At 42.4% G+C, this 17,000-nt stretch overlaps 1 protein-coding gene across 1 annotated transcript in view; it reads right to left on the minus strand.

Annotated features, from left to right (window-relative positions):
* The window catches only part of ADAM12 (ADAM metallopeptidase domain 12), a 329,043-nt gene that overhangs the window by 259,481 nt on the left and 52,562 nt on the right, over positions 1-17,000 (minus strand). The window contains exon 2 of the mRNA XM_022568471.2: positions 13,893-13,966. Coding sequence (XP_022424179.2) covers positions 13,893-13,966 — 74 coding nt within the window. The remainder of the gene's footprint in view (positions 1-13,892; positions 13,967-17,000) is intronic.

A 17,000-nucleotide genomic window follows, 5' to 3' on the forward strand; every position in this document is an offset into this window, starting at 1 on the left:
GAAACAGAAAACCACAGGCCAATATCACTGATGAATATAGATGCAAAAATACTAGCAAACAGAATCCAACAGCACATTAAAAGGATCATACACTATGTTCAAGTGGGGTTTATCCCAGGAATGCAAGGATTCTTCAATATACACAAATCAATCAACAGGATACACCATATTAATAAATTGAAGGAGAAAAATCATATGATCATCTCAATAGATGCAGGGAAAGCTTTTGACAAAATTCAACACCCATTTATGATATAACCCTCCAGAAAGTAGGCATAGAGGGAACTTTCAACCTAATAAAGGCCATATATGACAAACCCACAGCCAACACTGTCCTCAATGGTGAAAAACTGAAACCATTTCCACTAAGATCAGGAACAAGACAAGGTTGCCCACTCTTACCACTATTATTCAACATAGTTTTGGAAGTTTTAGCCACAGCAATCAGAGAAGAAAAAGAAATAAAAGGAATCCAAATTGGAAAAGAAGAAGTAAAGCTGTCACTGTTTGCAGATGACAGGATACTATACATAGAGAATCCTAAAGATGCTACCAGAAAACTACTAGAGCTAATCAATGAATTTGGTGAAGTAGCAGGATACAAAATTAATGCACAGAAAGCTCTTGCATTCCTATCCACTAATAATGAAAATTCTGTAAGAGAAATTAAGGAAACACTACCATTTACCACTGCAACAAAAAGAATAAAATATCTAGGAATAAATCTACCTAAGGAGACAAAAGACCTGTATGCAGAAAAGTATAAGACACTGATGAAAGAAATTAAAGATGATACAAATAGATGGAGAGATATACCATGTTCTTGGATTGGAAGAATCAACATTGTGAAAATGACTCTACTACTCAGAGCAATCTACAGATTCATTGCAATCACTATCAAACTACCACTGGCATTTTTCACAGAACTAGAACAAAAAATTTCACAATTTGTATGGAAACACAGGAGACCCCGAATAGCCAAAGCAATCTTGAGAAAGAAAAACGGAGCTGGAGAAATCAGGCTCCCTGACTTCAGACTATACTACAAAGCTACAGTAAACAAGACAGTATCATAGTGGCACAAAAACAGAAATATACATCAATGGAACAGGATAGAAAGCCCATAGATAAACCCACGCACATATGGTCACCTTATCTTTGATAAAGGAGGCAAGAATATACAGTGGAGAAAAGACAGCCTCTTCAATAAGTGGTGCTGGGTAAACTGGACAGCTACATGTAAAAGAATGAAATTAGAACACTCCTTAACACCATACACAAAAATAAACTCAAAATGGATTAAAGACCTAAATGTAAGGCCAGACACCATCAAACTCTTAGAGGATAACATAGGCAGAACACTCAATGACATAAATCACAGCAAGTTCCTTTTCGACCCACCTCCTAGAGAAATGGAAATAAAAATGAAAATAAACAAATGGGACCTAATGAAACCTTAAAAGTTTTTGCACAGCAAAGGAAACCATAAACAAGACCAAAAGACAACCCTCAGAATGGGAGAAAATATTTGCAAATGAAGCAACTGACAAAGGATTAATCTCCAAAATTTACAAGCAGTTCATGCAGCTCAGTAACAGAAAAACAAACAACCCAATCCAAAAATGGGCAGAAAACCTAAATAGACATTTCTCCAAAGAAGAGATACAGTTTGCCAAGAAACACATGAAAGAATCCTCAACATCATTAATCACTAGAGAAATGCAGATCAAAACTACAGTGAGATATCATCTCACACCAGTCAGAATGGCCATCATCCAATAATCTAGAAACAATAAATGCTGGAGAGGGTGTGGAGAAAAGGGAACCCTCTTGCACTGTTGGTGGGAATGTAAATTGATACAGCCACTATGGAGAACAGCATGGAGGTTCCTTAAAAAACTAAAAATAGAACTACCATATGGCCCAGCAATCCCACTACTGGGCATATACCCTGAGAAAAGCATAATTCAAAAAGAGTCATATACCAAAATGTTCACTGCAGCTCTATTTACAATAACCAGGACATGGAAGCAACCTAAGTGTCCGTCAACAGATGAATAGATAAAGAAGATGTGACACATATATACAATGGAATATTACTCAGCCATAAAAGGAAACGAAATTGAGTTATTTGTAGTGAGGTGGTTGAACCTAGAGTCTGTCATACAGAGTGAAGTAAGTCAGAAAGAGAAAAACAAATACCGTATACTAACACATATATATGGAATCTAAAAAAAAAAAAAAGAAAAAAAATGGTCAGAAGAAGCTAGGGGCAGGTCAGGAATAAAGACGCAGACCTACTAGAGAATGGACTTGAGGACATGGGGAGGGCGAAGTGTAAGCTGGGACAAAGTGAGAGAGTGGCATGTACATATACACACTACCAAATGTAAAACCGATAGCTGGTGGGAAGCAGCTGCATTAGCACAGGGAGATCAGCTCGGTGCTTTGTGACCACCTGGAGGGGTGGGACAGGGAGGGTGGGAGGGAGGGAGACGCAGGAGGGAAGAGATATGGGGACATATGTGTATGTATAACTGATTCACTTTGTTGTAAAGCAGAAACTAACACACCATTGTAAAGCAATTATACTCAAATAAAGATGTTAAAAAAAAAAGAAAGAAAGAAATAGCATTCAGTAGGCAACTGGTAGAATCTGGAGCAATAATTGTTTGTCCAGAATACAGACCTTTAGTATTCAAAGTCTATGCATGGAGTTAACAATTTTCTGCAGACGTAAAAATAAAAGGGGCAAAATTTAAACTAAGAAACAAAGAAGAAACAAATGAAAAAACCATATCCCAGAGCCCCCACGGGAGCCTCTGTAACATTGATGTTTGTCATATGGGTGCTGCTTGGCCGCCAACATAGCACGGAGGGACTCTCCACTGGAGCCTGTCAGATTTTTCAAAGAAAACCAAGAAACTGACCAATAAAATCCTCTAGGCCAGTTGAGGCCGAAGAGGTAGAGTCTCAGAAGGGCTGTGGATACAACTCTGTGCTTAAATAAATCGTCTCCCCAAATCATTTCCCTGCTGTGGAGGTTGGCTTCATATCATCTTCTAGCTGCCACATGTTTTTCATAAGGAAGAAAATCATAAAAAAATAAAGAAACTCTTGTTCTCCACTTATGTTAAATCCACTTTATCCCACAGTGAAATCCACCAGCACACTGAGAGGAAAGAAGTGACTATTTCCTAACATTTTTAGATAGACGTCCTCTTTCTGTTTTTCTCAGGTGTACCCGAGCACGTGTGGCTAGCCTCTGCATATTTTCAGGCCACAGATCTTTGAGGAATTTACTGCCGTTTTCCTTCAGTGTGACTAAATCTGCTTGCCAAGGAAACAGATGCTTTAATTTGCCGTTGTTGTTGCCATGGAAACAGCCCTTGAAGGGACAGGCAATGTCTGGACTCCAATTCAGACCTCTGGTTTTTACGCCAGTGATGCTGGGGCCAGATTCTGCTTTTCCTATTCTAGCCCCTGAGCATCTGCTTCCACACAGGATGCTGGGGCGCATTTGATTTTTTAAAAATTTATTTATTTTTGACCGCGTTGGGTCATCGTTGCTGCGCGTGGGCCCTCTCCAGTCACGGCGAGTGGGGGCCACCCTTCCCTGCGGTGCGTGGGCCCCTCACTGCGGTGGCTTCTCTTGCCGTGGAGCACGGGCTCCAGGCGCGCGGGCTTCAGCAGCCGTGGCTCGTGGGCTCCAGAACACAGGCTCAGCAGCTGTGGCTCACGGGCTCAGCTGCTCCGCAGCATGTGGGATCCTCCCAGACCAGGGCTTGAACCCGCGTCCCTTGCACTGGCAGGTGGACTCCCAACCACTGCGCCACCAGGGAAGCCCAGGTGCATTTGATTTTAAAAGGACAAGAAAATCAGAGTCTCAATGGAGTGATTGCAGAGTTAGGCTGAAACCTGCACTCCAGCAGCTGCTCAGGGATAGGCTCAGGCACACTTCTGCACCCTCATGGAGTCTGTCACAAATGTGGGTGCTCAACAAGAGGCTGTGGAATGAACCCCCAAGAGTGAGGTGCTAAGTCTGGGGAATACAGTGACTACCGACAGGCAAAGGCAGAGCGATGATTAGCGGTGTTCCCTAAAGAGTATCCTGCCTTTCCCCTCGGACCTCGGGGTAAACCAGGAGTTGACGGGGAAAAGTTCTTCTCTAGAAGAATTCCAGCTAACAAATGAAGGAACAATAGAATAAGAACATCACCCCCTTTGCTAGATAGAAACAGAGAACTGATCTAGGCGTTCATTGTTACTGGCCACTGACTCTGGCAGCTAAAGGTTGGTGCGGAGCTTTACAATGGAAGCATTAGAATGATCCCTGAACCCAGAGATCCATCCAACATCTCAAAAAAGAGACAAGCAGAGGTCACAGAACTCCTGATGTGATGCAGGAAGAGGATGCAGCATCCCTCACAATGTAGTCCTGTCAAAAAACCAGAGCCTGAATCTGCTCAAGGCTGTAGCTCTAACTACTGGTTAACAGAAAACACAGGGAACAAAGGAATGGGTGAGATGACACCATGGGGATGAAGTCAGCAAAATCATGAATGTGGAAAATTCTACTGGGCAAGCAACCTGGTTTCACTCACAAGGATTACAAGTTGTCAATTGCAAGAATTAAAAAAAAAAAGGAACCAGGAACCTATATATTAAAAAAAGACTTAGATGTAGTAATCAAACCAAACCAAAGTGTTTCAAGCTCTCTGCAGGGTTAGTTTTATTTATTGTCTCATGTGATCAATGAAGAGTCATTATGTCACACAAACAGAAGTATCATGGTCTTTCTGTTGAGGACATGACAACTAGAAAAAGGCAAGAGACTTGCCATAAATACACCAGCCCGTATAACACCTGCACACAATCACCCCTGGCCACCCGGCAGGGAAGGGGACAGTGAAATGACAACCACAAAGCCAGCATCAGCTCTCCCCTAGGCCACCAGAGACCATCTGGAAATGGTCAGGACAGCCATTATTATCCATCTGGGATGCAGTTCTGGAGAGGAACCCCGAGGACACAGCAGGGTTTTCATCAGCAAATCATACACCCACAGCACAAGAAGTGAAAGACGACAAGTGACGTAATTAAACGTGGAGACCCACTTCCACATCAAATGCCCTTTTCAATTCCTTCTAACTTCACAGAAGGTGCTCAAGGCTGCCACGCTCTCAAATTGGCACCCAGAGGGGCACCGTTTTGAAAAGGTTGATCTTAGCTGATTTAGGCTCTTTAAAGTTAAGTCAGGTTGAAGAACAAAAACTCTAAAAATGGTGTTCTGACCTTTCCAGTGTCTGTATAACTTCAAAGACTGCCGTGAGGAGGGAAGCTCAAGGGAATTTAGTTCTTATCCAGGGAACAAAATTTAGCCCAATTAGAAAGATCTTAAATGTTCAGGCTGAGAGACTGGAACTGAAACCGGAAGGAGTTTGGTCTAGTTACAAGATCGCTGATGTCCGCGTAGTTGGCGTCAATTCCATGAGTCTACAGTCATGCTTAGAGAATTTTCTCCCATCCTTTCCTGACTTCTTCAAGGTGTAGAGGTGACCCCTCTGGTACTGCCCGATTCCCTACAGTGAGGGATGAAGCTTATTAAACTGCAGGAATTAGGCAACCTGAAGAAGTGTGTGACTCCCTGTAGGAAAGAACATTCCCACTGGCCATGCGTCAGCCAAGACCCCAAACTGGAAGGAGCTGGCCAGCTGGTGTTTCCTGCCAATCCCAGCAATGTCCAACAGACCCTCTTGCCATGATGGAAACATTCCTATAGCCAAATGGGATTACAGAGCACTTGAACCATGGCTAGTGTGACCAAGGAACTAAAGTTTTAATCTTTTAAGGTTAATTTAAATAGCTTCGTGAGGTCAATGGCTCTCTAATTAAAGCATGAATATAGCTCCTTAAGGAATACAGAATACAGGCCCTATCACTGGGGATGCTGCTTCCATAGAGAGAAGCGGAGCCAGGCATCTGTCTTTGGAATAAGCTCCCCAGGTGGTCCTCAAATGCCCCAGACTTGAAGGACAGTAAGAGTCTGTGCGTGATCCTGGTGGAGGGGCATACCCACTGCATGGAGACAGATCATAAGAAGGACACAGAACTGGGCCTGGGAGCAAGCCCAAAGGCCACAGGCTCGCCCCACCTGGCTCCCGCCTGGAAAATGCAGGAAGCAGTGACACTGCCTGAGGCTGCGATGGCCATTCAGATACTCTCGAGGCCACGGCCAATGTCTTGCGACGTTCCACCCACCGCAGGTGCATGGTCTCCAGCTCAGAGCCCCAGCCACTGCTGCAAACATCCATGGATCCCAAAGAAATGCCATGTCCACATGAGAACACTCCACAGGTCACCTCCAGAGTGGATTCTGTGAGGCCCAAATGTCCACCTTCCCCCAAGACCCGGAAGACCATGGCCACCACGATCCATATCTTTGTGTCCCTGGCCCCTGCTCAAATGGCAAGTTCTTGGTCCTTTCCTAGGGTTCTCTCTTCTGATCAAAGGGCATCACTGTTCTTCCAGCATTTCATGTATAAGAATTATCCCTGACATCTTCCTTTCCATATTACACCATACATTCGACTGCCCATCAATTTCTGTCCATTCTCTGTCCAGAACATTCTCATCTATTCCCTTCTATGAGAGTCAGTGCCCTGCTTACAGGCCTTGCTTCCATGAGGCACCATGGTTCTTAGGAGAAAATACAAGGTCTTATCATGGAGCCCAAGGTCCCACATGGACTGGTTTCCACTCTTCTCTCCCCATCTCCCTCTTGCTCACCAGCACATGGACCTTCATTTCTGAAACACTTCAACGCTCCTTCCCCTGCTTTTGGGAACTTTCCATATGCACATCCTTCTCTCTAGAACCCTCTACGCTCTGCCCTCCTTTACCTGGCTCACCCCTGTTCATGTAAAGCGTAAATGCTGCTTCATTTCATGGTTCCTTCCTGAACCAGGCTGGGCCTCCTGCTTGTCTTTTTAGCTCTCAGCACCACTGTCATTCAGTATGGTCCCGTGATGACCTGTTTAGCATTGGGCTCCTTGACTGACCTCCAAGAGGACAAGGACTTTACCTTGTTGATGACTCTATCAGCAGGGCCAACTGTAGTGTCTGGTATGAAATAAATGTTTGTGCTAAAAGTAGAGCTGCCATATGATCCTGTAATCCCACTCCTGGGCATATATCCGGACAAAACGATAGTTCAAAAAGATACATGCACCCCTATGTTCATAGCAGCACTATTTACAGTAGTCAGGACATGGAAACAATCTAAATGTCTATCAACAGATGAATGGATAAAGACGATGTGCTACATATATACAATGGGATACTACTCAGCCATAAAAAAGAATGAAATAATGCCATTTGCAGCAACATGGATACAACTAGAGATTATCATATAAGTGAAGTAAGTCAGAAAGAGAACAACAGATACCATACGATATCACTCATATGTGGAATCTAAAATATGACACAAATGAACTTATCTATGAAACCAAAACAGATTCACAGACATAGAGGACAAACTTGTGGTTGCCAAGGGGGAGGAGGTTGAGGGAGGGATTTATTGGGAGTTTGAGTTTAGCAGATGCAAACTATTATATAGAGAATGGATAAACAACAAGGCGCTACTGTATAGCGCGGGGAACTATATGCAATATCCTGTGATAAAACATAATGGAAAAGAATATGAAAAAGAATGCGTATATATGTATAACTGAGTCACTTTGCTGTATAACAGAGATTAACACCACACTGTAAATCAACTATACTTGAATAAAATAAATTTAAAAAAATGTTTGTAGGTAAATGACTAAGTAAAAAGTGAAATGGTCTCATTGATTTATTGTTGATTAACATTAGGAATCATTTGAATTAATAAAGACCGATAAGATTTGTGAATGGCGGAAGGGAAGTTGAGAGATACAAACGTAAGATGAGATAGTCAAGTTTCTATAATACAGTTTTACCTTCAATAGTTTAGTCAATAATTAGAACCACCAGGCAAATTAAAGCTGGAGGCTCTGACAGGCAGGTGAGGCTTCCTCTGCAAGAGTAGAAATGGAAAGAAATAGCACTCTGCACACAAACAAAGATTTTAAAATTCTAATTCCTGAGGATGTCAAGATTGTGAAGTTAAGACCATGACAACAACAGGAACCCAAAGGATTAGCACACGAATCCTTTCCAGCTCTTGTCAGAATTAGATGTTCGACCAGCATTAAGACTTACGGGTACGGATGAGTCATACCTGATCTCTATTAATTTAGGACATTTAAAACAGGACACAGTTACAGTGAAGCCAAGGATACAACTGGGTGAAATAACTAATATCACTGGGTCCACAAGAATACGTCACTGAATCATTCAAACCTGATCATCAGAAAGAACATGAGCTCTAACCTCTTGGCACTGACTGTACACAGGCGTTTATTCCATTTCGCCGATGAGGAAACAGAGAAAATATAAGCATCTTGTTGCTGGAAGCAAAGCTGGGTTTCTGAACCTGGCTTCCTGACTGCCGCCGCAGCATTCTCTCCAGAAGCTTTCTCCTTGAATAGGTAGTTTCTCTCACCACCCAGGACAGACCTTTAACCTCCTGCTGACTCACTCCTGGCCTGATCCAGGCCATCCACGTCCCATCCTTCACTCTTTGCTAAGGGCTCAGAGAGTGCCAACCACAGGCCAGGCCACAAGGAAGGGGATGGAGGGGGAAGTAAAGACCCTGCCCCCTGACCTTGAGGACATCTCTAGCTGGTGGGAGAGGTGATGAAAGTCCAATAGTGGAGGCGAGAACGGTGGCAGGCAGCTTTCAAACGTCATGCTTGAAAGAGCGCAGGGGTCAGGGTTCTGCATGTGGCCTGACCAGGGTCATGCACAGCAGAATGGTGGCCTCTCCAGTCCAGGACCCACCTCAGGAACCTGTGCACACCCAGGTGGCAGCCACCTTTCAGCAGCCGCATGGCCTCAGGGGCTCACATTGAATTTTCACGTCTCATTCGTAAGAAGTACTAGTCAATTTCCTTCTGCACTTAACAATATTTATTTTTTTGTTAACCCAAGAATAGGACTGTACCTTTATCCCCATTAAATCTCATCTTGTTAGTTTTGGCCCATTGATCCAAACTGCTGAAATCTCCATAATCCAGATTCTGCCATGCAGAGCACAGTTACCCCCGCCAGCTTTGCGTTGCCAAGAAATGTGATCAGCACACCTTTTACGTCTTCATAGCGATGGGCTGACAAAATTGTGGGCCAGGATGAGGTCTTGTACACCATCCTACAGCCACTGACAGCAGTCTCAGTCCAGCTGTCCAACACGATTTGGTCCAACCTGAACAAAGGATTACTATCCTCTAGGTAGTTATTCAGCCAACTGCTAATCCACCCAGTCCCACCTCTGCACTGGCTGCATTTCTCTACCCTACATCATGATATTCTGAGATACTGTCCAACAAATGCCTTCTCAAATATTTATGCCCATGTCTGACAAATTTAAAATGCTCCTTTCTGCAACTGTTCTGGAGTGAATATTAATTAGAGTGGCCCCCTAAGAGATATCTGGAATTATTCCAGACAGAAGAAAAGTCAATGCCAAAGTTCTTCTAGCTCAGAGATGCCCCAAATATAAATCAAGTGGGCCGTGGACTTCCCCCGGCAATTGCCTTCAACCAGTGATGGACCGGGCTCGAAAACAGAAAGCTCGGTGGGAATGATCTACCGCCATCAGTTTTAATTATCCTAAACCGGAAAAACGGATGTCTAAGCTGGCCAGCCTGTCCAATAAAGCATTTTGATCAAAGATGCAGTTGCACAGAGAACCTGTTTAAGGAATGGCCTGGGTATCCATGGGGATCCAGGAGAGTTACGGAACTTGTAACGCTGGTTCCCGCAGTTCCATAGGCAGACAGCAACATCATGAAAAATGCTTCTCCAGGGAAGTTTTGAGTTTCTTTAAACATTCAATTATGGCTCTACAAACAGATTTTAAGTGAACAGCATCTGATCTCTGCACAAATTAGAGATGCTAGAAGGCAAATAAAATAGATTCCCTGAAACAACCATGTAATACAAATCCAGCCCTGTTTCATGAAGAATCGGTTTACACACGAAGAGGTCTGGAGTGGGGTTACTTAGGTGACTCTCTTTTTGCATTTGCTTTACATGATGATTTTTATGATTGAAAGCACTGAAGACACCTTTATATTGGTTATGATTTTAAAGCAGGTTTTTAATTAAAATAGATTTCTGGATATAGTCCATGGGTAGAGCTTTTTAGCCCTTGGAAAATTGCTGGGGGCCCTCCTAACATCCACCATTTAAAAAAATTTTTTTATTGAAGTATAGTTGCTATACAATCTTGTATTAGTTTCAGGTGTACAGCAAAGTAAGTCAGTTACACATATACCTATATCCTCTCTCTTCAAGATTCTCTTTTTTTTTTTTTTTTTTTGCGGTACACGGGCCTCTCATTGTTGTGGCCTCTCCCGTTGCGGAGCACAGGCTCCGGACGCGCAGGCTCAGCGGCCATGGCTCACGGGCCCAGCCGTTCCGCGGCATGTGGGATCCTCCCGGACCGGGTTCGTGCCCCCTGCATCAGCAGGAGGACTCTCAACCACTGCGCCACCAGGGAAGCCCCTCATTTCTTTTTTATGAATAGTAAATACTTCAACATTCTTCATTACAACCATTTTCAAGTTTTTAGAGCAGCTTTTTTTCCTTCAAAATAAAAAGTTTTCCTCATTTTAACAGCAATATTTTCTTGTTGTAAAACATTAATAAAGAAAGTAAATGTCGTCCAAATCTTTCGAGCATACATGTACATGAGTATAATTTTAAGATAAAAACTGAATGCCATGTAAACTACTATCCAACATGCCGTTCACACCGGTCATACTATCAATGCTATTTACAATAATAAAAATCTCCATCATCATCTTTAGATGTACTACTGTGTAGTATTATTTCAGAGCTGAGTCATAACTTATTTAATCGGTCTCCTATTGACGTATTTTAGGTAAAACTTTCTGCAATGAACATCCTTGAACACAGGGCTGATTCCCCCCGTAGACTCTGAAGCAGGGTACCGACCAGGTTAACTTCAGACTGGTCGGGCTCTCTGTTCTGTTGGTTGTTAAATATTTACATTTATCCTGCTTCCTCGTACATTTATCTTTGGGTTCTTATAGCTTCATTTGGATAACTTCTCCAATTGGATCTACTGGGCCAAAGGCTATGCAAATTAAAAATTCTACTTTAATTTTTAATTTTGGATGGGTTGATTACCTTTTGTGCCTGACAAACAACCAGTAGCATACAAGCATTTCATTCTACCTATAAAGTTGTAGAATTTTTTGGTATTCATCATTTCAAAAGTGAAGTGCTTATGGAACAGACATGTCACCGTCTTCAAAAATTTGTTATACTGAAGTAACTGGTGGAAATGGATTGGAAGTGGATTATTAAAATAGTCATATTACCATGCTCTAATTTTGAAAATGTCATTTTTAACAGAATGAAATTTCCACAATGAGTATAAGTAGGATAATTAAAATAAAGCTATAAAATGTTATAGGAACACATTAAACCATCTCCGTATACTTGTCTAAAACATGCTTTGCCAGTGAAGTTGGGAAAAGAAATAAACCGAGAAGAGATAGTTTTAAGTTTACAACTTTTCTAATTTTGAGATTATTTTGTGAAAGGCCCAGAACTGGAAGTGAGCAAATGAAGGTACCTTTGGAAATGATCTTTTATACAAATTAGCCACTGCCTAGTAGTCAGCTTGCACCATACTACCCGCCTTAATGGAAGGTAAATCATTTTCAAAGGGAACCATGAATAAGACTGTTAACTCACTTTACAGACTCAGAGAACCAGAGGGGCTCGAAGAAATGCATTTCTATACGGAAAAGGACATCATTATAAAGCTAAATGAAGAAGTAGGATATCATATTACACACAGACTACAATATCAACTAGGAAGACCAAAGAAGTAAAGCCTTTTCTACAAGGAAAAAAAAATCCATATGAACATTCACCAAAATGCCAACCAACGTTGTGTTTGGTGGTAGGGGTACCTTTTTTGGGGGTGGGGACTCTTGATTTTTTTTCCCTACAGTTTTCAATTTTTTGCATTGGACACATATTCCTTGTAGAGTGAAAACAAATAACTTAAGGTTTTTATTAAGTCAATTTCCATTCTTCTACCTGCAGCCCTAATATCACGTAAAGGTCCAGGATCAGTCTCACTCGTGCCATTTACCACATCCCTCCAACAGGCTAACCATAAGAACGGTCGCAATAAAGACACTTCCCAAATCCAGCTGCCAATCCTAAAACCCCATCGAGGAAATGCGTCACCACCAGAAGCCTGATTTTCTTTTGCTCTTTCAAGGAATACCAAGTTTCGTCCACTGAGATATTTTCAAAACCACATACAAACAGCAGTGTACGAAAACGTAAACGTCCTATGATATTCTTACATGAAAAAAAAGAGCATGAAAATACATACTTTGCTAAGAGAGACATATCAAAAGCAATATTCAGGTTTCCGTTCAGCCCCCTGATTATCCAAGATGTATTCCTGAACCTCTAGTTTAAGATCACCAAGTCACAAGAAAAGCTAAAAACACATTATTTACTGCTCATAAAAGCTTTTAATCCATCTAATGGGGAGGGAGAAACATGCAAGAAATGCAGAGGCAGGCTGCAGACCCCCAAGAAGCAGGCCATGCTATTTTACATATGCTCATTTAAAATATATATTTAATATATATTCATATGCATTTTAAAACCTATTTTTTAATAATTGCTGTTGGCCATGGTGTCAGATACTGAAGGTGAGAATTGGCCATTCATGATCCCGTTCATCTGATTTGCTCAGGACCCTCAAACCAAAGTAAGTATAAGTAAGTGATCTGACTCGTTTACACAGAGATGCTGAGTCAGATTTTTGTGACTCAATATCTCTGGCAGAACTCATTTCAGTGAAACTGTCTTATCTACACTGTCATTTCAGCAAAAAATCAGTATTTCACTGGTGGGTGAGAAACAGGGACCAGTAATTCTGGAAGACAGAAACTCCAATTTTGAATCAAGCATGACTTGGGAACTTATATCTTTAAATACAGATTGCTTATTAGGAGAGCTCGATTCTTTGCTGGTACTAATCAATTAGAATAGTAGGGGTCCTTTAGATCTGAGGAACCCATGGGGAGAGCCACAGTATAAAGGATGACAAGAATATGAGTAATTTTTACTTGTGCCTTGAACCAGGCACAGTTTTCTCCTGGGAAGGCATACAAAATATGTAATAACATCCATGTGCTACAGGAAAAACTATATAATACCATTTTCTGAAAATATATATAATTTTTCAGAAAAAAGGGCCAAATTTTTAAGTAAAAAGATAAAATAAATACTTCATACCATTGGAGACAAGGTCTGAAAGATAAAATAAACTCTTGGTATTTCCCAAGGAAAAAAGAGCTTCTACCCATTTGAAACTGTTTCTCCTTATACAACCCAGGAACTGCCAAAAGTCAACTAATTATGGAACACTGTTATTGGAACAGAACAGAGGATGCTTAAATTCTATCCTTGAAACATCAGGCTCTGAAAAAAAAAAGAAACATCAGAACTATGAGAAAAACCTGCTGAGCTAGAAAGTTCTCTTTTAGAGTGATAAAATACAATTCTTTATTTTTCCATTGGATCATTTTTTGAAGTTAATTCCAGCCTCACATCCAAATTTGGATTATGAATCTACACATTTAGTTCTGTGTCTCTAAATGCCAACATCACTTACACAGCACTCTCCAGTCCCCACGTTGTAACTTTCTCCTATGGTGTCATAAACAGGAATTAACTCGACTTACTTGTTTCTTTCCAGATTTACAATCAGTTCTTTGCTTTCCAGTTGTATTCGAAAATTCAAGACTCCTGGGTGATTCTGAAAGAGAAATAAGAGAAGTCAGTTGAAGATCATTTCCCTTCGATGTGCCAGTATCTCAATATGCTCTGTAGGCATAGTCAATGGAGGGAGAGAAAAATACATTTTCCTCCCGGGACCATTCTGAGATCCTGAGTAGAGGAGATCAAAACAAGCAGGACGAGAGTCTGGAAAACGCATCGCCCTCCCAGATGGTACTGACACACCTGCATTCCTGGCCTCTGCACTCCTTTCCTTGGGCCACATGTACCCTTGGGATCCTTCTTGACTCAACTTCCATCTCCCATAATCGACTCCTTCCTTGGTTTCCCTGTTTCTAGAGAAGGCACTTTCATTTCCCCAACTGCTCATGTCAGAAATTTGAAGTCCTTCTCCCTCAACAACTCCATCTGATCCATGAAGAGGTCCTATTGAGTCGCCCTCCAGAACACAGCCCCTGTTGTCTGGGTCTGACATCTCTCCACCTTGCTCTGGATCAAGCCACAATCATCTCTCATGGGGATGCTGCAAAACCCTTCTACCCCGGTCCCTCCACATCGACCTGTGCTTTCCTCCCATTCATCCCCCAATGGCAATGGGAGGATATTTTCAAAAACTCAACCTCATCCACCTACCCCTGGTCATGGCAAGCCTGCACTGATGTTCCATTGCACTGATGATAATATGCCAACTCTTTTAAAAAAAATATTTATTGAAGTATAGTTGAAGCATAATATTCTATGTTACGGGTGTACAGCACAGTGAGCCACAATGTTTAAAGGTTACGCTCCATTTACAGTTATTTTCAAATATTGGCTATACTCCCTATGTTGTACAATATATCCTCATAGCTTATTTTATACCTGATAGTTTGTACCTCTTAATCCCCTACCCCTATGTTGCCCCTCCCCACCTCCCTCTCCCCACTGGTAACCACTAGTTCGTTCTCTGTATCTGTGAGTCTGCTCTCTTTTTTATTCACTATTTTGTTGTATTTTTTAGATTCCACGAATAAGTGATATCATACAGTGTTTGTCTTTCTCTGTCTGGCTTATTTCACTTGGCATTATGCCCTTCAAATCCATCCCTGTTGCTGCAAATAACAAAATTTTCGTTCTTTTTTATGGCTGAGTAGTATTCCATCGTGTGTATATACACACACACACACCCATATGTACATATGTGCGTGTGTGTATATATATATGTATATATATACAGACGCATATATACACACGTATATACATATCTCACATCTTCTTTTGCCATTCATCTATTGATGGACACTTAGGTTGCTTCCATATCTTGGCTTTGTAAATAATGCTGCTATGCTATGCTATGAACACTGGGGTGCATCTCTTTTTGACTTCATGTTTTTGTTTTTTCTGGATATATAACAAGGAATGGAATTGCTGGATCACAGGGTAGTTCTATATTTAGCGTTTTTTGAGAAAACGGCATACTGTTCTCCACAGTGAACATGCCAACTCTTCAATGTGGGCTGTAGCTCCTGTATGGCCTGACCTTCATGCCCCTCCACACCCACCTGCGTTGCTCTCCTCGCTCACCCAGCTTTAAGCCGCACTGACCTCACCCGCTCCCCAAACACACCAAGCTCCTTCATAGCTCCGAGTCTTCGCACAGGCTGTTCCCTCTGCCTGGAATGCTTTCTCCCAACTCTGCTACTCGGGATCAGCAAAGAAGCCTTACCTCACTCCCCAGTCTAATGACATCCACCTCTCCCCAGCTAGTATTTCTCCCAGTCTCCTGCCCTTTTCCTCCTTGTAAGGAAGAACTCCCTTCCTGTTCATTAAAATTCAGTATGTTGACTTGTGGGTCCACTTGTTTATTATACCCACGAAGGTGCCAGACAAATAACAGAAGCTCAATTAATATTTGGTGAAGGAGAGAATCAATCAATGAATAGGGCAAACAACTCTCCCAACCTCTTCTCCCTCTTGTTAGGCAGACGCCATCTTCCTCCTCTCCTCTGGGCCCCAGGAAACCTTAGTCTGTGTGTGCCCAGCTGTCAGTGGGGGGCAGGAACCTATATTCTTTGTTCTGCCCCAGAAACCCCAACAAGGTTCTTGCCCTGCCCTGGGAATGCAGCCATGTGGCAGCGTCCCTAAACCCACACCCCTACCGCAGCTTCTCTCCCACTTAACGGGGTGGTGGAACACGCCACACTCTCTCTTGCTGAGCCCAAGTCAATGATTCAGAGTGCTTACCCCAGTCAAAATTGACGTGCCATCCTAAAGTTATTCTACGAAGCTCTTCGTTTGCTTCCCCTTTCCCTGGGCATCCTCAGTGATTCTGGGGGTGGACAGTCAATTCCAACTCCCCCCAACGCCGCTACCAGCTAGCATGTTCAAATGGAGGTTTCACATGTCCATGGGGCATTTCTCTCCAAAAGAACTTAAAATTTTTAATGTTTATTTAAAAAAAATGGAATGCTGTGTTTTCATTCTGATGCTGTGGAAAGAGAGTTCAGCCAGCGTGACCACGCCCGCCCTGACCCAGCTCACCATGGCTGCCGTGCTCAGGTCGGGGCCGGGCAGGGCAGCCTGACTATCTAGGCTGATGTGAGAAGGGTAGAGGAGGGTTTAATTCACAAATGATGCAGCCAAGCTAAGCGAGGGCCAAATGCCATCACAGCCCAGTGCGGAAATAAAGGCGCCTTAGCAGCTTATAAAGAGCACAGTGGAGGAGAGACGGGTCAGGACGAAACTGGCAGCACAAACTCCAGATCACCTGCACCTCCCGGGTAGCCTTGCCCTGGGGCTGCAAGTGGCGTTGTCAGTCTTGTGCAAACATCATCCACGTTAAACCAGTGCTGCCGACTTCAGCGTGTTGGTTTTGTTTGCCTTTGCTTTGTAAGATTGTTTGGTCTTATGCTTGAATAAGAGATAGAAGAATACGTTTATACGTAGTTCTCTAACGTTTCATATTTGAAAGACACTATTAGAACTCCAGAGCTCAAGGGACTTTTTTCACAACACAGCATTTCAGCTCTACGATGAATTAACAAACCACACGCTACTATGTTCTAAGAGAAAAT

This window comes from Delphinapterus leucas, chromosome 16, assembly GCF_059928025.1.
Source record: "Delphinapterus leucas isolate spDelLeu-1000000601 "Yukka" chromosome 16, BTC_Dleu_Yukka2, whole genome shotgun sequence".
Taxonomy (NCBI): domain Eukaryota; kingdom Metazoa; phylum Chordata; class Mammalia; order Artiodactyla; family Monodontidae; genus Delphinapterus; species Delphinapterus leucas.